This window comes from Rana temporaria, chromosome 6, assembly GCF_905171775.1.
Source record: "Rana temporaria chromosome 6, aRanTem1.1, whole genome shotgun sequence".
NCBI classification, from domain to species: Eukaryota; Metazoa; Chordata; class Amphibia; order Anura; family Ranidae; genus Rana; species Rana temporaria.
In genome coordinates, this window is record NC_053494.1 from 150,256,452 (window position 1) to 150,281,363 (window position 24,912).

The 24,912-nt window shown below is 44.5% G+C and overlaps 1 protein-coding gene across 1 annotated transcript in view; it reads left to right on the top strand.

Annotated features, from left to right (window-relative positions):
- The window catches only part of TRAF3IP1 (TRAF3 interacting protein 1), a 77,594-nt gene that overhangs the window by 948 nt on the left and 51,734 nt on the right, over positions 1–24,912 (top strand). Inside the window, exons 2-6 of the mRNA XM_040357573.1 lie at positions 11,469–11,537; positions 19,125–19,286; positions 20,915–21,058; positions 22,994–23,536; positions 23,874–23,936. Of these exons, the coding sequence (XP_040213507.1) occupies positions 11,469–11,537; positions 19,125–19,286; positions 20,915–21,058; positions 22,994–23,536; positions 23,874–23,936 (981 nt within the window). The remainder of the gene's footprint in view (positions 1–11,468; positions 11,538–19,124; positions 19,287–20,914; positions 21,059–22,993; positions 23,537–23,873; positions 23,937–24,912) is intronic.

A 24,912-nucleotide genomic window follows, 5' to 3' on the forward strand; every position in this document is an offset into this window, starting at 1 on the left:
CAGTTGCCGCCAGTGTGTGCCCCATCAGTTGCCGCCAGTGTGTGCCCCATCAAGCGCAGCCACTGTGCCCATCAATTGCTGCCAGTGTGTGCCCCATCAATTGCCGCCAGTGTGTGCCCCATCAAGCGCAGCCACTGTGCCCATCAAGCGACACTACTGTAACCATCAAGCGACACTACTGTAACCATCAAGCGACACTACTGTAACCATCGATTGCCGCCAGTGTGTGGCCCATCGATTGCCGCCAGTGTGCCCCCCCCGACATCTTACCTGTCTAGGGTCACAACGCTGTCATCCATGCTCCCTCTGAGTCCTGGATGTCCTTTGCTATGATTGGACGCCTGGCATCCAATCACAGCGCCTGTCGCTTCAGCCAATCAGGTAACCAAACCCGGTGCACCTGAGAGGCGGGTCAGTGTTAGGGAAGCAATTTATTTGCTTCCCTTACACAGTACTGTAAACAGTGAACACACAGCATTGCGCCCGCTGTTTACCAATTTGGAAGCCTATTAGCCTATGGCTCTAATCAGGATGCCTATTAGAGCCGATGGCTCTAATCAGGCGCTTCCAAAATCGCCCTGACAAGGGGCCAGACACCTGAATAGGGGGCGGCAGCGGCGACAATAGATAGATTCACGCAATGCATGAATTTATCTGTTGGTGATATAGCGGTGCAGGAGAGAGGGAGCGGCACTCCTGTGCCCTCTATGGATGCACCGACTTCCACCATTTTGTTGTGTGCGCAGATATGCCTACGGGTTTTGCCAAGCCTTCAGGTCATCCTAGGGGCCGCTAGTACATCCGTGTACACGTCGTGGAAATTCTGAGCACGAGCAAAGACAGGGAAGGACTCCAGCTTCCCCATCAGCGGTCTCTGCGTGTGCCCGTCGAATCCTACGCATGTGCAGATATCTGGATCATGCGGCACGTCTGCAAACACATCAAGGGCAGTAACAAAGTCTTGCCTAGGTATAACAATCGATCTTTCTGTAGCTGCAGATCAAAATAATCCCACTAGTAGGAGTTGTATAGCAACCTCAGCTTGGGCTCCAATGCTTTTCGCTTCGCCCAATGATTAAGCTCCAAGGGGTAGCGCGAAGCACATTGAGGTCGTGGCCTGGTTGGCGCTCAGGCTGAGGTTGCCATACAACTTCTACTAGTGGGATTGTTTTGATGTGCAGCTACAGGGAGATCCATTTCTATACACAGGGACGTTTGGAGCCGGGGCAAGCTCCCTGCCAAGCCGACACTTGCAGCAGAGGACTGAGGACTTGCACCCCTCCTAAAAGCCTGATTGGCTCACATACACCTTTCTTTAAAGTCTGTCCTTGGCAAGCAGAGTGGAAATGTGTTTAGAAGAGGGAGGGCAGAGGACAAGTTCTCAATTAAACCCCATACACACGGGCTGAACGTTGGAAAATCAGCAACTGACTGGCTCCCGATCAGCGCTCTCAGCTAATGGTAAAGAGCGCTGAACGGAGTGTTTTCCGGGGGGGGGGGGGGGGTCGCCCTGTCAGAACACAACAGCTTAGCAGGGGAGATTACTGTACTAATGTTGAATCATTAGTACAGCAGCTCCAACTGGAGCTGAGAGTTTTTTTTTTTTAACAGAAAAAAAAACTCGGTGTGTACCAGGCTTTGGGGTGAAGGTCTACTTACCTCAGACAATTGCCTTCTATTGCCCTCAGCCTCCTCCAAACATCCTTTATTACTGCTGTGATCTGACTTCCTGTTAGCGGGTAATAGAAGAAGAAAGCCGCACACCACAACAGGATACCAGTTATAGCTTCTTTATCCCAAAAATGACTGATAAAACATCACAGGAAGCCAAGGATGTTAACGTGTTTCACTTTGTGCTTAATCATAATAATTTATGATTATGTGAAACGCGTTAACATCCTTGGCTTCTTGTGATGTTTTATGTCATTTTTGAAATAAAGAAGCAATTTTTGGTATCTTGTTGCGGTGTGCAGTTTTCTTTTATTTTCGTGGTTGATCGCGGTGGCGAATTGGACCAGCACCTTTCGGAAATGACTAGCTGTGGGATTTACTTCCCTATTTCACCTGAAGCGGAGGTTCCTCCATATCGGGGATCCTCAAACAATGGCCCTCCAGCTGCTGTGGAACTACAAATCCCATGAGGCATTGTAAAACTCTGACATTCACAGACATGACTAGGCATAATGCAGGGCTCGTCAAATCCCGGGCGCCAGGTCGCCATGGCAACTAGAAATAGGGTCCTGGCGACTTGGCTTGGAACGGGGGCCAAGCCAAGTTGTGAGCTGGCGCCATCTGGTGGTGAGCCATTGGTATTACAAGTTATTACCACCAGATGTGTAAGTTGGCGCCATCTGGTGGTGGCCATTGGTATTACAAGTTAAACTGCAATTCTAATGTGATTTTTCACTATTTTCACTGCCATCTTCTTCCCTCTGATTAGAACCCCCCAAACATTGTATATATATTTTTTATCCTAACACCCTAGAGAATAAAATCGATCGTTGCAATACTTTCTGTCACGCCGTATTTGCGCAGCGGTCTTACAAGTGCACTTTTTTGGGAAAAAATTACACTTTTTTTTTATTAAAAAATAAGACAACAGTAAAGTTATCCCCATTTTTTTTAATATTATGAAAGATAATGTTACGCCGAGTAAATTGATACCCAACATGTCGCGCTTCAAAATTACGTCCGCTCGTGGAATGGCAACAAACTTTTACCCTTTAAAATCTCCATAGGCGACGTTTAAAAAAATTCTACAGGTTGCATGTTTTGAGTTACAGAGGAGGTCTAGGGCTAGAATTATTGCTCTCGCTCTACCAATCGCGGCGATACCTCACATGTGTGGTTTGAACACCGTTTACATATGCGGGCGCTGCTCACGTATGTGTTCGCTTCTGCGCGCAAGTTAGTCGGGACGGGGCGCGTTTTCTGGCTCCTAACTTTTTTAGCTGGCTCCTAGATTCCAAGCAAATTTGTCAACCCCTGGCATAATGAGAATTGTAGTTCCTGAACAACTGGAGGGCCGTAGTTTGAAGACCCATGCTCCATATCATATAGTGTTAGAGGGTGACTACGCTCATTCTCCATGTTACCACTGTAGGTAGATACATAGCCACCCTATCTTACTTTCTCCTGAGATGGACTATGGACCAGGGATGAGCTTAGGCATGTTCAGATCCCAGCCTAAACCAACAGCCAATCATAGGTGGTGGAGTCATTCCCCACCACACGTAAGCAAAGGGGCTTGTATATGTGTGGCTGGGTGGTGATGAATGCCTCCACTGCCTATGATTGGTTGCCTGCTTTGACCGCTTTCCAGCGGCATAGCTCAGGTGGGTTTGGGCTCATGTCCACACCCATCTGAGCTCAAACTGGTTCCGAACCCACCTGAGCTATCCTGTCACTACACACCACCAATCATATGAGGCATTCCCCACCCTACAGTTGCACATATACACACCAATTGTATACAAGTGGGTGAGAAATGCCAGCTTCCAGGCAGGATAGCTCATGGATGTTTAAATTAAGATCTGAGCTCATCCCTACCAGGGGCTCTGGGATCTGTAGTGTGGCCATATTACATCAATTATGTCATGAACATCCCCGCTCCTTTTGTAGGTGGGATTTGACTGGACTTCTACTTTAGGACATGTGCTGGACCTCGCCGCTTGACTGATGTAGGCACCTCTGGCAGCCCGATGCTTTTTTCTTTTTGGCCTTTTCCTAGTGCTACAATGGCGCTGGTGGTCATCGGTCCTCCTGTGGACCGATGACTATAGTGCCTCTGGGCAGGTCCCTGTATGGTAGGCTGAGGAAAACCAAGCTCCATTCCAGCACCAGATAATGACACACATGTGGTGGGCAGAACATGCAATTCTGCCCAGTCGCTTAGAAGAATGTGCGCTGTAATTTTCTGTAAACTTCAATGCAATATGGCAACCCGGAAGTGTTCTGTACAACATCTGTTCCTCTGATTTTCCCAAGAAGTCTGCTGTATGATGCAAGTCAAATTTTAGGCATCCCCTGCAGTAGGAATTTTTGGTTTTGTTGCTCTACTCCCCAAGGGTTAATCATTTCTAAAGGGATGCAGACACTGCAGTTTTTGTTATCAGAACACAGAGTGCATCAGGTTATTTTAATGAACCAGTCGCTCCCATTCAGAGTCAGTATCCTAAAGACACACTACAACAAACAGCGTTTTATTCAGAGCACAAACGTAGGAATCTGCAACAAACTTTGCTAAATTCCCTGCAATTTACATTGATCACCCAGAGAGGTCTGTTTTTTATTTTCTCAGCAAAAGTGGAGTTACTGTTGGAGCTTTAGTATACACATTGTTCAACTGTACCTAGCCCATATGAATGGCTTAGAACCCCCTCACACTGTGTTGGCTTTTTATGATATGTTTTATGCTGCCCCCACCCATAAGCACCTTGTCCCCAAGGCCTCTCCCCCTCAATCCTGGACGGACTTGGGGGACTGCAGGCAGGGGGCTCATCGGAATCTGGAAGCCCCTAGATCCCTAGATCCCAAGATCCCTAGATTCACCAAAAAGAGTGTCAAAAAGAAATAAAAAAAAAAAAAAATTTTTTTACCCAAATCTCACCAGTGCTGTTTTAGAAGACCCTGGAAATGGAGTAACTGATAATTCTATCTTTTTTTTTACGTTTTATATGCTGGTTTAAAGCGGATGTGCCACTAAAAAAATATATTAAAAGCCAGCAGCTACAAATACTGCAGCTGCTGACTTTTAATATTAGGACACTTGCCTGTCCTGGAGTCCAGCGCCGTCCGCAGCAGATGACGAGCGATCGCTCGTCACCCTGCTGCTCCCCCCTCCATCCACGGTGAGGGAACCAGGAAGTGAAGCTCTCCGGTTTCACTGCCCGGTTCCCTATAGCGCATGTGCGAGTCGCGCTGCGCCCGCCGATTGGCTCCCGCTGTGTGCTGGGAGCCGAGTGTTCCCAGCATACAACGGGGGACGGACGGGATGGCAGGAAAAAAACCGTCTTTTGCCAGTGTCGTGTGGCCGGAAGTGGGTGCAAATACCTGTCTGTAGACAGGTATCTGCACCCCCCTCCCCCCTGAAAGGTGTCAAATGTGACACCGGAGGGAGGGAGGGTGCCGATCAGCGCGACTTCACTTTAGGATGAAGATCCGCTTTAAGCCCAGGTTCACACTGCTGCAGGAATGAAGCCATGCAAATTTGGCAACGATTCCACTCCCGCTTGTTCAGTTCTGATTTTGGCCTGCAATCACAGTGACATCTGTACAGTTTTTGCACAGTTGTCAATGTAAATCGCAGCCCGAAATCGAAAATGTTAATTGGAATTGAAATTGGTGCAGCGCCGCACCGATTAGGACGGTGCCATTGCCGGCAAATGTCGCCGATTTGACATGTAAAATCGCATGTCAAAACGCACCAGTGTGAAATGTGGGTCTGTTATATCTACCTTTAATTCTGCTTTAGGTTAAAACATGGTAGATTGTTCTGAATATTCAGACAGTGTATGGATAGGAATCGGATTCTGGAAATAATAAATTTATTGGGAATATGTGTAAATGATGTCATCTTGTTGAAATAAACAAGCAAGAGACTATCCAAATCTGCACGGTATTTAATAGATCTCATTTTCACCCCTGTCATTTCATATTGTGCCACATTTGAGATACCTTTTGTCGTATATTGTATAACGGCACCTATGTGTATTCAGCAAGCGAGCAGAACAGATTAATCCATTTATATAAAATTTACAGCAGATTGAGGCCCTTTTCACCTTTTCTGGAGTGCTTTGCAGTGCATTACCAGATGCGTTTTAGTGTGTGTGTGCGTTTTTGTTTTTTTACACTCTAAAATATGGTGTGTATGTTGGCTCATTTATTTAGCACTGGCTGCCATCACACCACAATTCTCTTAAAAAAATAAATAAATAATAATTCTTGGTAAATGATTAAATTCAGAGAATCAGCATCAGGTCAGCAATGACAGCCTATGTATTCTTCTCATAACGAGTTCCCTGTAGAGTGCTTTTCTTTATTTAGCTAACAGTCTCTATTTACTCTTTAATGTTGAAGGGTTGACATGGATAACGTCACTAGGTAATCCGTTTACTCTTACCAAACCCAATGTATAACACCTGGACATTCTATGAATATAGTTTGATAAAGATAAAATAATGGCATTCTTTGACCCACAGCAATCAGTTAGGAGGAACATTTTAGCAGTTAATAGTTGTAAAGGCAAAAGGGTAGGCAGCAAAAAACAACCTGACGGGATTTTACCCTTTCCTACTCTATTAAAAAAAAAAAAAAAAAAGACAAAAGGTTTGGGTTTGCTTATACTTTAAAGCAGACATGTCCAAAGTCCGGCCCGCAGGCCAATCGCGGCCCGCGTTCTGGTTTTGAACAGCCGCCTGGTTGTTTAGACATATATATCTTTTGTGGCCCCCGACGATCTCCCAGCGCCGGGGCCACAAAGATGTATATGCCTAGGAAAACAGGGAGGAGGTGGGACGAGCGCCGTACATACACAGGAGAAATTCCTATTTACGGCTGGCCTCTGTAATAGGAAATCCCGTCTCCGGCGTTGCCATTGGACGACTGTTCTGTCCATCAAATGAGGCGGGACGTTCTATTAAAGAGGCCGCTGTGTAAACAGGAGATTCTCCTGTAGATAATCTTTGGTGCTCATGGGTGCATTCCCGACAATGGTGAGTGCATTCCCGGCAATGGTGGGGGGTGAATTCTTGGCAATGGTGGGTGCTGCATTCCTAGCAATGGTGAGGCTACATTCATGGCAATGGTGGATCTGCAGATGGGCACCTGTGAGGCTGCAGATGGGCACTCACCCTTATTTTGCTTTGCAGTCTTTTATTTACAATTAAAAAAAATCCTGAAACTTCACTCTTAAAGTTAAGGCGCGTGTTATACGCCAATAAATACGATATATCCAAATAACACACCTGAGCTCATCTCTTTACTCACACACAGCCACAAAGGCAAGAGAACTCTTGTTGGGCAGTGTATTAGTGATCGAGCGAACACACTTAGACCAAATTTTTATGGTTCAAAGAATGTCAGGCTAAATGGTCGGCCCTCCTGCATGTTCACTTCATCAAATCTGGCCCTCTTTGAAAAAAGTTTGGACACCCCTGCTTTAAAGTGATACTAAATAGAGAGATTTGTTTTTACAATAATTATTTGCATAAATCGTAAACACACACTGGCCACTTTATTAGGTACACCTTGCTAGTACTGGGTTGGACCCTCTTTTGCTTTCAGAACTGCCTTAATTCTTAAAGGGGTTGTAAAGCTTTGCGTGTTTTCACCTTAATGCATCCTATGCATTAAGGTGAAAAAACATCCGATGCTTACAGGCCCCCCATTTACTTACCTGAGCCCTCGAAAGTCCTGCGTCGTGAATGTGCTGGCTTCTCAGCCCTTTATTAGATAGATTTATAGCAGCACAGCCATTGGCTCGCGCTGCTGTCAATCAACTCCAATGACGAGAGGCCGGCTGGGCGGGGACGATTTCTGTAGTTGGCGGCTATAGATACCGAATACAGGACTCAGGGGGAAAAGCCTGCAAGGTAACCCCCTTGGGAAACCGCATCAGCTAGCCCCAGGGGGGTTAGCTGATGCAGGGAGGAGCCAGGACAGCCGCCGAGGGACCCCAGAAGACGAGGATTGGGGGCCATTCTGTGCAAAACAAACTGCACAGTGGCGGTAAGTATAACATGTTTGTTATTAAAAAAAAAACAAAAATTAAACCTTTTACAACCCCTTTAAGATTCATCAAGGTGTTGGAAACACTCCTCAGAGATTTTAGTCCATATTGACATGATAGTATCACGCAGTTGCTGCAGATTTGTCAGATTTTGCATCCATGATGCAAATCTCCTAAGTGCATAAGCTCATAGGCTTATATACAAGTACTGTGTGTGTGTGTGTGTGTGTGTGTGTGTGTGTAAACAATTGATACAAAATGACAATTTTTTTTTTAATATAACAAACTGGTGAAACAAAGTCTGAAAAATAAGAATCTTGAAATAAGTAAAAAATAGTGGTGCAAAGTATCTCTTGATTGCTGGGTTCAAGATTATGGTTACCGTATTTTCCGGCGTATAAGACGACCCGGCGTATAAGACGACCCCCTAATTTTCCAGGAAAAATTTTGATTTTGGGATATACTCGCTGTATAAGACTACCCCCTTCTTACTGTCTTTCTGGAAGCTGAGGGGTAGCCAGAACCGCTAACAGAAACAGGCTTTTTCAAATCTCACTGTGCCATTACATTACTCACTGTGCCATTACATTACTCACTGTGCCCAGACTGTACATGGCCAGACTGTACATGCCCAGACTGTGCCACTGTGCCATTACATGCCCCCACATTGCCACTGTGCCATTACATGCCCCCACATTGCCACTGTGCCATTACATGCCCCCACATTGCCATTGTGCCATTACATTGCCATCACTTGCCCCCACTGTGCCTGAACTTGTTGCCCCCCCCCCCCCAGTGCAATAACACTCACTTTTTTCCCCCAGCGCTGACAGTCTAACATGCTGCGATCGCGAGCGTGAATGATTTCAAAGCCGCGCCTTCACTGCAGAGTGTTCTGTGATAGGAGGAACAAAAATCTTCCCAGCAGCGCCTCTGTTATGTTTTCCGCCTATCACGGACGTCTTCTCATCTCGTCCGAGGATGAGAAGGCATCTGTGATAGGAGGAACACAGAACAGAGGCGCTGCTGGGAAGATTTTTGTTCCTCCTATCACAGAACACTCTGCAGTGAAGGCGCGGCTTTGAAATCATTCAGGCTCGCGATCGTAGCATGTTAGACTGTCAGCGCTGGGGAAAAAAAGTGAGTACTGAGACTGTACCCGGCGTATAAGACGACCCCCGACTTTGGATGCATTTTTTTGCATCCAGAAAGTCGTCTTATACGCCGGAAAATACGGTATGTTAAAAAAAAAAAAAAACCTTAATAACTTTATTTCACACACTTTGTTTTTTTCATTTATCTGTGAATTATCTGGATCAAATGAGTGTCCACCCAAAACAATACCTGAGTAAAGGTTCAGTGCAAACATCATTTTGTGAGTTTCTTAGTGAATGTAGTCATCATACTATATTCCTCCCCTATAGTGTTTAGCAAAAGGACATGGGGGGGAGTGTCATTTACTACTGTGTATATGCCTACATGCGTGACTCTATACTTGGGGGCTGCACAGATCAGAAAAAGGAGAAAATTAAGAGTTTAGAGGGGAACTGAGATTGAGCATGCTCCATAGAGGACAACAGCTGGTCTATGCAATCTCAACCTGCAGTGGGGAGGGACAGCTGAGGGCAGGATCAAGCAGGTATATTTCACTCTACACAAAACAAATGCTTTAGTACCGTATTTTCCGGCGTATAAGACGACTTTTTAACCCCTCAAATTCTTCTTAAAAGTCGGGGGTCTTCTTATACACCAGTAACCTAACATGCAGACCGCGGCCGTCCATTTTTCAAAAGCAGCGCCTCCTCCTTCTGCTGTTCCGTGGATAGGCGGAACACTCAGCTTCCCAGGAAACACTGTGTTCAGTGTTCCGCCTATCACGGACACACAGTGTCTCCTGGGAAGCTGAGTGTTCCTTTTATCACGGAACAGCAGAAGGAGGAGGCGCGGCTTTTGAAAAAAATGGACAGCCGCGGTCTGACAGATACTGCATGTCTTAGGATAAGGTAAGGGATCGTCAAGACATGCAGTGACACAGTGAGGCATGTAATGGTGGCACAGTCTGGCATGTAATGTCACAGTGAGGCGAGGCATGACTGGTAAGAAGGGGGTCATCTTATACGGCGAGTATATCCCAAAACCAACATTTTAGCTGGAAAATTAGGGGATCGTCTTATACGCCGGCAAATACGGTATCTTTGTATGAACAGAAAGCATGTAATATATCTTTTTCTTAGTCTGGGTTTAATGATAGGCAAAACTTTATTTTTCATTTTGGATAGAATAAGGGAGGGATAACCGCTGTCAGATAATTTTTTGCCTTCTGTGCCCTATTGCAGAGATTTTCCTTCATTTCGTGTCCCATAGCCAAACAGGAAGTGACAGAAAATCCCTGAAAATTAAGGGAATGACTTGGGGACCCCCAATCATCAGAACTAGTGTCCCCCTTGGAAGATTTTCCCTCTATTACTTTTCTGGGGACAACCCAGAATTTGGGATTTATTTTACTTTCACTTTCAATAATAATGGTACATTTTAAAGAAAAAAAATTGTGCTGTCATTAATCGTATAATAAAGTGCATATAGTGATAAATAATCAAATTTATAATCCATCATTTCGCACACATTAATTAAATAACAATTCATGGTATCGGTGCCAGCATGCATAAAAAAGTGGCAAAAAGACATAAGAAAGTCCAATATGAATTCTTAAGCCTCATACACACGATCGCATTTTCTGTCATTACACATTAAACTTGTGTAATGACAGGCTGTTGTCGGATTCTCTGACCGTTTGTATGCTCCATCGGACAATTGTTGACGGATTTTCCGCAGACAAATCTGGAAATAGCATGCTTTAAAATTTTACGACAACAATTGTGTGTTGTTGAATTTTATGAGCGTGTGTACACAAGTCCATCGAACGAAACTCCAAAGTTCAAACACGCATGCTCGCAAGCAATGCTCACCATAACACAACATTAGCAGAAGTTGCCCAAAGGGTGGCGCTAAAGAGCTGAATTACCACGTAGTCTATAATCGCCTCAGTGAGCTCACCCCTCATTCTGGGTATGGGTTATCTAAACGTTTCCATCCGCCCTCTGATGTTTATAATTAAGAGGTTCTCATTAAAGCGGAGGTCCACCTAAACAAAAAATATTAAAAGCCAGCAGCTACAAATACTGCAGCTGCTGACTTTTAATAAATGCACACTTACCTGTCCAGGGTGCCTGCGATGTCGGCAGCCGAAGACAAGCAATCACTCGTCTCTCGGCTGCCCCCGCCGCCATTCTCGGTGAGGGAACCAGGAAGTGAAGCGTTGTGGCTTCACTGCCCGATTCCCTACAGCGCATGAGCGAGTCGCGCCGCACATTTTCACTGGTCCCAGCTGTGTTCGGGGAACTGTGTGTTTCCCAGAACACAGCGGGGGGGTCGGGATTCTACGGATATCTCTCCCTAGAAGTGGATGCAAATACCTGTATTAAGTTGAAAAATTGGAGCATGTTCTAAATTTTTAATAGCCATTTTTCACGTCGCGAAAAATGCTCTGGAGCCTACACACGATCATTTTTAATGACCAATTTAAAAAAAAATGTTCACGTCATGAAAAAATGGTCGTGTGTATGCGGCATAAGTGTAGTGAAAATAATGAATGCTATAAATGCTAAATCATAGTAATTACTTTGCTACTGTGCATCGTTGCTTTGTAAACTTGACATTAATGGCAAATCTGTTGTCTCAGGTTATCAGAACTGCTGGGTTTTTCAAGGGACTTTACACAGAGTCAGAACTGAAATCAGACAATGTAAAGGTATGTATTCGTTATTTTTGGTTCAGTACTGAAATATGGTCTTAACATCTTGTATTCATAATTATTTGTTTTAAAGGGGTTGTAAAGGAATTTTTTCCCCCCCTAAATAGCTTCCATTACCTTAGTACAGTCCTCCTTCACTTACCTCATCCTTCAATTTTTGCTTTTAAATATCCTTATTTCTTCTGAGAAATGATCAATTCCTGTCTGTAACTCAACACAGTAATGCGAGGCTTTCTCCCTGGTGTGGAGAAAGCCTCTTGAGGGGGGAAGGGGCAAGCTGGCAAGTCAGGACACTCTCTACTTTGCAGATAGAGAAAGGAGCTGTGTGTTAGTGGGCGTCCTGACACTCCTGCTCGCCCCCTCAAGAGGCTTTCTCCACCAGGAAGAAAGCCTCGCATTACGGTGTTGAGCTACAGACAGAACAGGAAGTGAGGATTTCTCAGAAGAAATAAGGACATTTAAAAGCAAAATGGAAGGATGAGGTAAGTGAAGGAGGACTGCACTAAGGTAAGGGAAGCTATTTAGGTTTTTTTTTTTCCCTTTACAACCCCTTTTAAGTGTCTTGTGTGGGTGTGTGTATACTGTGTATTTATTTAATATATAAAATATGCAGTGAACTTTGCCAATTTCCTCCTCTTAGAGCCGATTCACACTGGGGCGACTCGTCAGGTGGCTCAGCCGCCTGACGAGTCGCGTCCCATTCTATGCAATAGAACCGCTCTAATAGGAGCGACGCAAGTCGCTCTGACTTAGAAAAAGGTTCTTGTACGACTTTGGGGGCGGCTCGGGGCGATTTGCATTGACTTCAATACAGAAGTCATTTTGCTAATCGCCCCCGAAGTCGTGCCGCCGCAGTGTGAACCGGCTCTTATGGTTAGCTGGTTTCAAAGAATGCAGACAAGGTTTGTACCCTTCCCTTTGTTTTATATATATATATATATATATATATATATATATATAGATAGATAGATAGATAGATAGATAGATAGATAGATAGATAGATAGATAGATAGTATTTAGGTCATTTTCAGTGCAGTTGAGGATCCCCTGGGGATCTTGGCTACTGTCAACAAAAAAATTGGGGGGTTATTTTTATATGTATCCAAAGAACAATTGTCATGAAGTCTTGCCTGCTGGCACTATGTAGTTTTGCCCAACAAGATTGCAGTTGGAATTTGAACCTGGTGGCTGTGAGGTGCTAAAGACCCCTCTCGCACTGGACCGTATTGCAGGCACTATAGCGTTAAAAATAGCACCTGCAATATGCCCTTAAAAATCTGTCCCCATTCTGTCTCCGAGGGGCTTTCACACTGTAGCGGTGCGCTAGCTGGACAGTAAAAAAAGTCCTGCTAGCCGCATCTTTGGAGCGAAGGAGCAGTGTGTTTACCGCTCCTCCTCCGCTGCTGCCCATTGAAAGCAATGGGATAGCGCGGCTATACTGCCCGCAATGCGCTTGCGGGCGGTTTTAACCCTTTCTTGGCCGCTAGCGGGGGTAAATGCGCCCCGCTAGCAGCCAAAATGTGCCGCAAATTGGCCCATACAGTGGCAGTAAAAATAGCAGCGTTTTACCGCCGATGCTATGGGTGACACAGTGTGAAAGGGCTCTTAAGCTTCCGGAATGAATCTCTCTTATCCTTTACTGCCAAAAAACTGCCATCTCGGCCTCTGTTTGATCTGCAGTTGCCATGGTGCTATACATATGATCATTTATGAAACCAGCCATTTCAATGGCTTGACGGTTCAATTGAGAGCACAAGCAACTGTGACAGTTATCAACAACACAACTGCAGGTGTTTTTTTAATGCATTTTCCATTCATTTCAGTGGGGAGGTGGATTTTTGGCATGTTGTGTTTTTTTTTTAACATGCAATTGGCTGTAACTGTGCAATGTAAAGTACATTCACTGATGACAATTTTATACATTTTTCTTTTTTTTTATAAATTATTGGAACAGAGCATCAGTGAACATCACAGTCTGTTTTGGTCTCCCTTATTTCATTTTTTTTTTGGCCCCACGGTAAAGGTCACCTAGGTACAACACTAGTAATTCCAGATTATCAGAAAATGGATAAATCCAAACTATGAGAAGTTGCAAGCTTTTTATTTATTTTGAGCCTTGACCTGTTTAAAGGTATGATATAAAGCACTATCACTGTTTAATTTATTTCCTATTTGAGAACATGGCACATTCTCGAGCTATCACTTACATGGCAACCTCCACATAAACTTCACTATTGTTGCCCAGTTACAAATGAACACAAGGGCATGCTACAATGACTGAGGTAGTGGGACTGGGAGGTAGTTGGGCCATTAAACTTGTGGCAGACATTCCATCCTTTTTCCTGCTTCCCTCTCTATATAGTTTGCTTTGTATACGGGTTTGTACATTTTCTACAGCTTCAGTAAAGTTTGTTAGATAATTATAGCTGGATTCATAAAGACGTGCCTAACGTTAGGCAGGCGTAGCGTATCTCATATACGCTACGCTGCCGTAAGTTAGAGAGGCAAGTGCTGTATTCACAAAGCACTTGCGTCCTAAGTTACGGCGGCGTAGCGTAAATGTGCCGGCGTAAGTGCGCCTAATTCAAATTGTGAAGAGGTGGGCGTGTTTTATGCTAATGAATCGTGTTTTATGCTAATGAATCGTGACCCGTAAAAAATAAATTTGACGCGGTTCCGACGTCCATACTTAACATGGGCTGCGCCATCTTTTTGGTGGAATATCTTTAGGCCTGAAAACGCCTTACGTAAACGGTGTATCTTTACTGCGACGGGCAAGCGTGCGTTCGTGAATAGGTGTATCTCACTGATTTACGCATTCTAGGTGTAAATCAGTGTACACGCCCCTAGCGGCCAGCATAAACGGACAGCTAAGATACGACGGCACCGGCGGTCGTATCTTGGCTACATTTAAGCGTATCTCCATTTGAGAATACACTTAAATGTACGACGGCGTATCTCTATGTGAATCTGGCTATAAATGTATTTGTTTTGTCCAATGTCCTCCCTTGACCTGAACATCTCTATGCTTTAAATACATAATGGAGATATGTTGTTTTACTGATAGCTGAGAAAATTTACAATTGCCTTGGTTTTGTAAATACAGTAAAACCTTGGATTGTGAGCATAATTCGTTCCGGAAACTTGCTTTTAATCCAAAGCACTTGTATGTCAAAGCAAATTTCCGCATAAGAAATAATGGAAACTCAAATGATTTGTTCCACAACCATTTATTCATAAATCCTTCAGTTTATAGTCCATATAAAAAGATTATAGCCATATGACAGGTTGTGTAACCATAAAATGTCCATCCACAAGGGGATTAGAAGCAAAATCCAGCAGGAGCTACAGAGTATAAAAGGGAAGAGAGGCGCCTCCAAGTGTAGCAATATGGTTACATTTAATGAAGGTACAACATTTAGCAACTCACGTGGTTGATGATTAAAAGAGGCACATCTAAATATGCAGGGATCCGGGGTAAAGCGGTCCACGTAGACCATCCCCCACACCGCTGGCTCTCACCGCTGTCAGTCTGCAATCGCGACCGGGAGGACTACCCTGCAGTAGAGCAATTGAACCGCTTGTGGAGCACAGCGTGGAAGGGATGACGTTCATGATGGTGGTGGGGAGGATGGTCTATGTGGACAGCTTTACCCCGGATGCCTGCATACTTGGATGTGCCTATTTTATTCATCAACCCTGTGAGTTGCTCAATGTTGTACCTTCATTTAGGCTGCTTTCACAATGAGGCGCTTAAGTGCTCAAAATAGCGCCTGTAAAGCGCCTCTCCTCTCACTCAGTGTGAAAGCCCTCTGGCTTTCACACTGGAGTGGTGCGCTGGCAGGACGGTAAAAAGAAAGTCCTGCAAGCCACATTTTTTGCAGCGCTGTAAACACTGCTCCTTAAGCGCACCTGCCCATTGAAATCAATGGGCAGCGCTGGCAAAGCACGCTGCAGTTTTGACTGGATGTTATTTAAAACTCAGGAATAGGAGAGTGTGAAGGTGGGCGAGGATTCTTGTGACATCACAAGCCCACGAGGTTCAGCAAAGAGACCCACCCACCGATTCCAGAGTTTTGCGGGGCTCTTACGGCTAAATGGGGTGACATTTGCCCCAAGGTAGGGATACATGCAGGAGGCTTGCATGTGTATATACATTAATACTGTGCCATTAGTTTATACTGGGCGAGTGGTGAGTTTTCATCCAATTTAAGGCTGCTTTCACATTGGGGCGGGCAGGCATTGATGAAAAAAAGCTGCTCGTTTTAGTGGCGCTTTGCCATCATTTTAGCGGCGATATTTGGCCGCTAGCGGGGCGCTTTCAAACCCCCACTAGCGGGCAAATAAAGGGTTAAATGCACCCATGTAGCACCGCTGCTGAAGCACTGCCTATTCGTTTCAATGGACAGGAGGGGTTTATACACCGCTCCTTCACCGCCCCAAAGATGTTTTTTTTAATCGTCCTGCCAGCGCACCGCCCCAGTGTGAAAGCACTCGGGTTCTCACACTGGGGCTGCAGGGGAGGCATTATTCAGGCGCTAATTCTAGCCCAAAAGTGCCCCAGTGTGAAAGGGGACTAAGTGATGCTAAAGACTTTTTTCCTTGAAAAATAACAAACCTGTCATACTTGCCTGCTCTGTATCATGGTTTTACACAGAGCAGCCCACATCCTCCTTTTCCTGGGTCCCTCGCTGGCACCCCCATCTCTCCTGATTGGCTAACTGACTTTGACAGCAGCGGGAGCCAATAGCGCCGCTGCTGTGTCTCAGCCAATCAGGAGGGAGTGGCACTCGTGCACATCGCTGACCTTGAGATGGGGCTCAGGTAAGCATTAAGGGTGCTAAAGGGGGCTGCTGAAAACTGAAGGTTTTTTTGTCTTGCCTGCTGTACCATGTACTTGTATGAAAAAGTATTCTGTTCTCTTTGTACTGCTTTTTTTGTGTGAAATGCCTGGTGCCAGTCCCTCTGATTTCCTATCAAACTGGTCACACAAGGCATGAAAGCTCAGTGGGGTCAGTTTTCTCCCTGTGCTGAGAACTCGGCCTGCTCTCCTTCAGTGATCAGACTGGTTCTGACATCCCCCCCCCTCCTGCACCACCATTCACTGGGAAGACTAGTGTCCTGCTGTTTTTCCTCCCCCAGCTCTCTGAGCTCACTATGCAGCTAAGAACAGAGGGTATGTGATCACTTATAAAAAAAAAAAAAATGAAAATAAAAAGGTATTTATAATGTGTGTGTGTGTGTGTGATATATATATACATATATACAGTGAGGAAAATAAGTATCTGAACACCCTGCTATTTTGCAAGTTCTCCCACTTGGAAATCATGGAGGGGTCTGAAATTGTCATCGTAGGTGCATGTCCACTGTGAGAGACATAATCAAAAAAAAAATTCCAGAAATCACAATTTATGATTTTTTAAGTATTTATTTGTATGATACAGCTGCAAATAAGTATTTGAACACCTGTCTATCAGCTAGAATTCTGACCCTCAAAGACCTGTTAGTCTGCCTTTAAAATGTCCACCTCCACTCCATTTATTATCCTAAATTAGATGCACCTGTTTGAGGTCATTAGCTGCATAAAGACACCCGTCCACCCCCATACAATCAGTAAGAATCCAACTACTAACATGGCCAAGACCAAAGAGCTGTCCAAAGACACTAGAGACAAAATTGTACACCTCCACAAGGCTGGAAAGGGCTACGGGGAAATTGCCAAGCAGCTTGGTGAAAAAAGGTCCACTGTTGGAGCAATCATTAGTAAATGGAAGAAGCTAAACATGACTGTCAATCTCCCTCGGACTGGGGCTCCATGCAAAATCTCACCTCATGGGGTCTCAATGATCCTAAGAAAGGTGAGAAATCAGCCCAGGACTACACGGGAGGAGCTGGTCAATGACCTGAAAAGAGCTGGGACCACCGTTTCCAAGGTTACTGTTGGTAATACACTAAGACGTCATGGTTTGAAATCATGCATGGCACGGAAGGTTCCCCTGCTTAAACCAGCACATGTCAAGGCCCGTCTTAAGTTTGCCAATGACCATTTGGATGATCCAGAGGAGTCATGGGAGAAAGTCATGTGGTCAGATGAGACCAAAATAGAACTTTTTGGTCATAATTCCACTAACCGTGTTTGGAGGAAGAAGAATGATGAGTACCATCCCAAGAACACCACCCCTACTGTGAAGCATGGGGGTGGTAGCATCATGCTTTGGGGGTGTTTTTCTGCACATGGGACAGGGCGACTGCACTGTATTAAGGAGAGGATGACCGGGGCCATGTATTGCGAGATTTTGGGCAACAACCTCCTTCCCTCAGTTAGAGCTTTGAAGATGGGTCGAGGCTGGGTCTTCCAACATGACAATGACCCGAAGCACACAGCCAGGATAACCAAGTTGTGGCTCTGTAAGAAGCATATCAAGGTTCTGGCGTGGCCTAGCCAGTCTCCAGACCTAAACCCAATAGAGAATCTTTGGAGGGAGCTCAAACTCTGTGTTTCTCAGCGACAGCCCAGAAACCTGACTGATCTAGAGAAGATCTGTGTGGAGGAGTGGGCCAAAATCCCTCCTCCAGTGTGTGCAAACCTGGTGAAAAACTACAAGAAACGTTTGACCTCTGTAATTGCAAACAAAGGCTACTGTACCAAATATTAACATTGATTTTCTCAGGTGTTCAAATACTTATTTGCAGCTGTATCATACAAATAAATAGTTTAAAAAAAATCATACATTGTGATTTCTGGATTTTTTTGATTATGTCTCTCACAGTGGACATGCACCTACGATAACAATTTCAGACCCCTCCATGATTTCCAAGTGGGAGAACTTGCAAAATAGCAGGGTGTTCAAATACTTATATATATATATATATATATATATATATCTATCTATCTATCTGAGCTAAAATACAGCCCATTAATTGTAATGTGCCTATGCACACGTGTGTAAAGAAGCACCGTGCATTCCTCCAGTAATTTTTTTTTTTTTTGTTTAGAAAAATCTGCTTTTTTGGTCAGTAATTTACGCCTCATGCACACAAATGCTCATTTATACATTTATATATTGTAACGCAAGAGAATAACATTTGCACGTAAATGCGCATGTGCGTGCGTAAATATGCACAAATAAATACAAAAAAACAGCCGTCTAAAAAAAGTAGATGCTAAAACAGGAGTATCATGTGCAAGAGGCCCTAAACTAAATGGGTCGCTTTACAAGTTGAGGGTTCACATATACTTTTAAAGCGAGAAAATAAAACCCTATGTCACCAAGCGCATGCTCCGGTCAACCAACCAAAACCTTCTCCAAATCCCGCTACAAATCTAAGGGAGAACGTAGATTTGCAGTCCAAGGACCACGACTCTGGAATGCTCTACCCACTACCATCCTCCTTGGAAGAAAACCATTGGGCTTTTAGGAAAAAACTAAAGACCCACCTCTTCTGAAGGACCTGTACGACACTGGATGCCAAGCACCTTGAGGCGATTAAGTTCGCATTTGTTGCGCTATACAAGTTACTCACTCACTCAAAGCATGCTTCATTTTCAGTTTTTTTAATGGTTTGTTTGTTTGTAACCCATAGGAGAAGGATTCCAAAATCAGCTTCTTACAGAAAGCAATCGATGTGGTTGTTTTGGTGACTGGAGAACCTTTGTCTGTGAAGCCGGCTCGAATTGTGGCGGGACATGAACCAGAGAGGACGAACGAGTTCCTTCAGGCCATAGGAAAATGCTGTTTGAATAAAGTAAGTGTCTTCTTAAACAAGCTTGTTTTCATAATCCAAACTTTTTTTTTTAACAGTAAAATTTTTTATTTTGAAGACAGACAACAAAGACACACACAAATCAACGACAGTACAAGCCACAAGGGCAGCAAAATGATTACACAAGTCATAGGAAATCAGCATATACATAGTATATCTATGGTGGGATAGTAGGCTGGCCACACAAATCACAGGACAGACTTCATAAATAAAACAATTGCCAGGCTCGGGGCACCAACCGCAGAGGGTCCCCCTCTGGACGTCCTCCCCGCGTCTCCCCCCCCCCCCCCCTGCGGGGGGGCGACGGAGGTAGAAGAGTAGGGGAGACAACGAGGATAAGGGTGGGGGAGGGGGAGGGGGGGGTAACAGCAACCCGCAGGACACCTCAGTCAGGGGCCATCACAGGGGGATGATCAACAGATCAGCTGGGTGAGTCAATCCATTTCGACCAGATTTTTTCAAATTTGGGTGGACAGTTCCTGCTCTCGTACGTCAACCTATAGAGTGGGAGAACTCTATTAATCGTAGCCAGCCAGGAGGACACTGTGGGGAGCTCAGTGCCCCGCCAGCGCAGCAGGATCTCCCTCCTGGCATAGAACAAAGCAAAGGTGATACCCAGTTTGGTGTACCTGTCACCCTCAACCTCGCCCAGGTAACTAAGGAGGAACACTTTCGGATCCATTACAAGCTCCACCCCACAACGGTCCAAGAGGACCTCTGCCACCTCCCCCCAATACAAAGCTAGCTTGGGGCAGGACCAGACCATATGAAGGAACGAGCCCGTTTCCCCCAAACACCTGGTGCACCTGGGGCTCCTGGAGGGGTAAATCTTAGCCAGTCTCTGCGGAGTGTAGTAGGCCCGGTGTAAAAATTTTAGTTGTATAAATCGGTCTCTGGAAGCGATCATAGACGGAAGAAAGGAAGAGACGCAGTCCTCCCAAATCTCCTCGTCCAGATCCGGGATGTCCGCATTCCATTTGGCCAGGACCCCTGCCGTGGTTGTGTTGTATCATAATCCAAACTTTAGCTGATGTGTTTTCAGAAAGGAAGTAAAGGAAATTATCATGTTTTGTTCATGGAAACCAGCCTCTTATTAGCTTTAAAGTGTTTGTAAACGCTGTACTACCACTTGTACCTACAGGCAATCCTATAATAAGGCTTACATGTAGGTACTGTGAATATCTTCTAAACTTGCACAGTTTGAGATATATTCAGCCTGCATGCAGCCAATGAGATCACCGGCACATGCACTCTGAAGGTCCAGCTTACAGTGCCACACCTTCAGAGCACATGCCAGAAATAGCTGGAGGCCACAAACCCGGAAGGAAGACTGGGGGGGGGGGGGTGTCAGCTGTAACATTTCAGTGCTGGAGGTCTTTGTTCTAAGGTAAGTCTATCATACTGTGCTAGTATGCAATGCATACTAGCACATTGTGACATTTCCTTGCTTGTGTTTTTTTTTTTTTTTTTTAAACTACTGCTTTAAATCAAAGACCTGCTTGAGAAAAATAGGTGAGAATATGGTTTCTGTTGGTGACACCTTTTACTTTTCTCTTTTTAAAAAATTGCCATCTAGGGTTTCTTAATGAAATTCTTAATTTTATATCTAGTTATCCAGCGATGATGCTGTGAAGAGGGTTCTGTCGGGAGAAAAACTGGACTCTAAAGGGAAGCCTCCATCAAACACCAAGTCTCAAGATAAGGAAAACAGAGAAGCAAAAGATGAAGAACGAAGGAGCCAGAGGGAGAAAGAGGTAGGCATGCACACTTGCTGCACTTGCATCAGGATCTAGTATAGCTAGCTTAAAGTGTATAGTATATACACTACATATAGTGTATACACATCAATGGGAATAGAAATAGTGGAGCTGCGATTGCTGATATGTTTTAAGGTGCAGACATCGGAACTCCCACTCAGTAGTGTATTTAGGTTTTGTGCTGCCCAAGGCCTGACTAAACTTGTGCACCCCCTAATTGAAATATGACCCACCCCTTTCTGTTTAAGACCCGCCCTGAAATTTTCAAGTGGGGTAACTAGTTCTGAGGGCCTGGGGGGGGAGGGGGGCAATGGATTCCCTTTATTTGAATAGATTTTCTCCCACTTCCTGCCCCATAGCCAAACAGGAAGTGAAGGGAAATCTCTGCAATGGGACAGGGATGGTAAAAAAATAAACTGACGGGGGCTATAACCTTCCCTTACTTTATCCAAAATGGATGAAAACTGCATTTTTAAGGAATTGTGGCAAGGGTATGTGTGGTGGGTAAAGGCACCATAGATTGCCCAGAGTACAATAGGGAGTCGGTTTGAGGTGTGTGTGTGTGTGTGTGTGTGTGTTTGTTTGTTTTTTTAAGTGTATGTGTAGCCAGAATTCTTTTTGTTTTGGATAGAGTATGGAAGGGTAAAAACCCCCAGTTAGGTTTTTTTGGTTTTTTTTTGCGTCTGTGTACTGCTGGGGAGAGTTAAATTAAGGCACAACAGAAAGTAGGAGGGGAATGCCCATCCTAGATAGATGTCATCTGAACATTTGTGAATATCCCCCCCCCTCATGACAACCCTAAAATATGGGGGTTTCCCCTGAATTCCAGTCTTGGTGACTGGTCACCAAAACCAATAAATGGGCAAATCTTCCCAGAGGGGACATGCAGCAGTAAAAACTTAAGAGTTCTATTCTACTCTATTCAAAACTAATAAAAAAAAAAATTGCCTTGTGATTTGCATTTTTCTTTATGATTTGAAAATCAAAAAACAGTTTTGATTGGTTGTTTCTAACATGGTAATATCAGTTGCAGCAGTGATCCTGACAAAACCCTATTTGATAAAACACAGGTGTATGTGATGAATTTATTAAACTTGTCCTCTTTTGATGATGGATATATATCTATATATTAGGGCTGTTACTGATCAAAATTTTTGTGTTTGATTAATCGATTTTTTTCGATTAATTATAATGCACATACAGATCCAACTACTTTTAGCTGATCTCCTCCTTGCAGGCTGATTCCCAGTGCAGCTACCAACAACTGGAAAAATGGATAGCAGGAAACAAAAAACACACAAAGGCAGCTCTCGATGGGAATAGCATTAAAACTTTTATAGTCTTCAAGTAGGTAACAAAATAAATATTGCACTGGAGATAAAATCGATGTAGCTACATAAACTGTAAAAATGGTGTGAGTAATACCAAACGGTAACAAAAGCAGTCATAAAAACATGTAGCTAAGTATGATACTGGTATAAAAATGTGTACAACGATGCCACTGCTGAATCCAGATGAGGAGAAGTTAACATCAGTCTGTCAGCATGTAGATGTCCTGTGAAGGGAACTATCACAACTCCCAGTGGATGGTTGTAGAATCCCAGGTTGATAGAGGGAAGTGTAACAGCCCTTGCGTGTGACAGATAGTAAGGTCCCGCCGGCATGCAGATATGAAGGCACAGCAAAGGAGCCCTTCAGATGGACACGGCAAGCCCCGCCGGTGTCCGTGACGTTACTGAATCTCCGACGGAACTCCCTGAAGCCGGCGGAGAGGTGAGTACAAATCAAAATAATTTTGATCGATCAAAAAAATTTAAGATTAATCGATGAATTAATAGTTAATTTCCACAGCCCTACTATATATAAAAAATGTAATCATAAATGTTGACTGATGAAGGCTAATGCTGTCTTATTTTTTTGGGGGGGTTTTAGGACAGGAGGGAGCCTGAAATCAGGGAAAGAAGTGGAAGCAGAGACAGAAAAGACAGACAGATGAAAGATGAGGAAAGAAAACCTTCTGAAAGAGAAAAAAAGAAGGAACGGGAAAGAGTGGGAGAGACGGAGAAAGATGGATTGCGAGGAGAGAAAAACGATAGAGAGAAAAACAGAGTAAAAGAACCTCGATCAGAAACTGACAGAAATAAAGATAAAGGTAGGGACAGAGAAAAGCGAAGTGAAGGGGGCCATGGAAAAGAGAGGGACAGAACAAGAGATAAAGAAAAAGTAAGAGATGGAGAGAGAGAACGTGAAAAGGAGCGAAACCTGGAAAAAGAGAGGGAACCTGAAGATCGCAGTCGTGAAAGAGACAAAGAACGCGGTGACCGTAACAGGGATGAGAGGACAAGAACGCGTGAACAGGATAAAGAGCGAAGACGGGAACGGGATTCGGAAAGGAGAAAAGAACGTGTAAGGGATAATGAGCATAAAGGGGACAGAGAAGAAAAACCAGAGGAAGAAATGAGATCAGAACGAAAGGTAATACTGAAGGTGAACTGCTGAAGGCAAATAATATGGCTTTCTGTGCTAACTATAATATGCCTACTTTTAAGTTTTTTTTTATTTTATTAACGCAATTAAAATGCATATTTCTTTGGTATAGACCAGTTTCTGTGGGTTGCTGCACTCAGCATGGCGTCATTAATAGAATTGTATATAGTGGTGCATGTGCAAGGTCATCCTCTAGTACATCTTCATCACTGTTTGCAGATCAAAGAGCATCAAAAGCTATGTGTCTTTGTGCAAAATAATATATCCATCATTAGCTCAGCAGCATACTTTCCACAGTTCTAAGGCTTCATTTCTCTTTTAACAGCAAAAAATATCAGAGGAGCCTACAAAGAAAATCTCGGACGTCCCTGCAAGAGAGGAGAGACAGGTATTATTAACCAGTTAACAGTGTTGTACCTCCTGTACATCATATAACGGGGGTTATTTACTAAAGGCAAATCCACTTTGCACTACAAGTGCAAACAAAATTGCACTGAAAGTGCACTTGGAAGTGCAGTCGATCCGAGGGGGACATGCAAGAAAAATAAAAAACAGCATTTTAGCTTGCACATGATTGGATGATAAAATCAGCAGAGCTTCCCCTCATTTCAGATCTACAGTGACTGCACTTCCAAGTGCACTTTGCACTTGCATTGCAAAGTGGATTTGCCTTTAGTAAATAACCCCCAATAGCCTTTAAAAGAACATGTTTTTATTGATGGAAGTTACAAAATCTCAGTGCTACATTTAGGCCCCTTTCACACCGGGGCGGGAGGTGCGGTGGCGGTATAGCGGCGCTATACCATCGGAATTACAGCGGTATTCGGCCACTAGCGGTGCGGTTTTAACTAGGGTTGTCCCGATACCGAAACTAGTATCGGTATCAGGACCGATTCCGAGTATTTGCGGGAGTACTCGTACTCCCGCAAATACCCCCGATACCGAAATAGAATACTCACCCCCCGCCCCCTCGTTGCGCCGCATCCCGCTGCCGTTACGCCGCATCCCACCGCATTCCCGCTGACGCCGACTGGTTAATACGCGCGGGGAACATTACAGCTTTCATTTGAATAGCTGTAATGATTTGCGCCGCGTATAGACACTCCCCCTTGCTCGGGTGAACTGTCCAATCCCGAGCAAGGGGGAGTGTCTATACGCAGCGCGAATCATTACAGCTATTCAAAGCTGTAATGTTCCCCGCGCGTATTAACCAGTCGGCGGCAGCGGGATGCAGGTAAGGGGGACATGGCTGGATATGGGGGGGGGGACATGGCTGGATATGGGGGGGGGGGTCATGGCTGGATATGGGGGGGAGACAATGGCTGCATATGGGGGGAGACAATGGCTGCATATGGGGGACATGG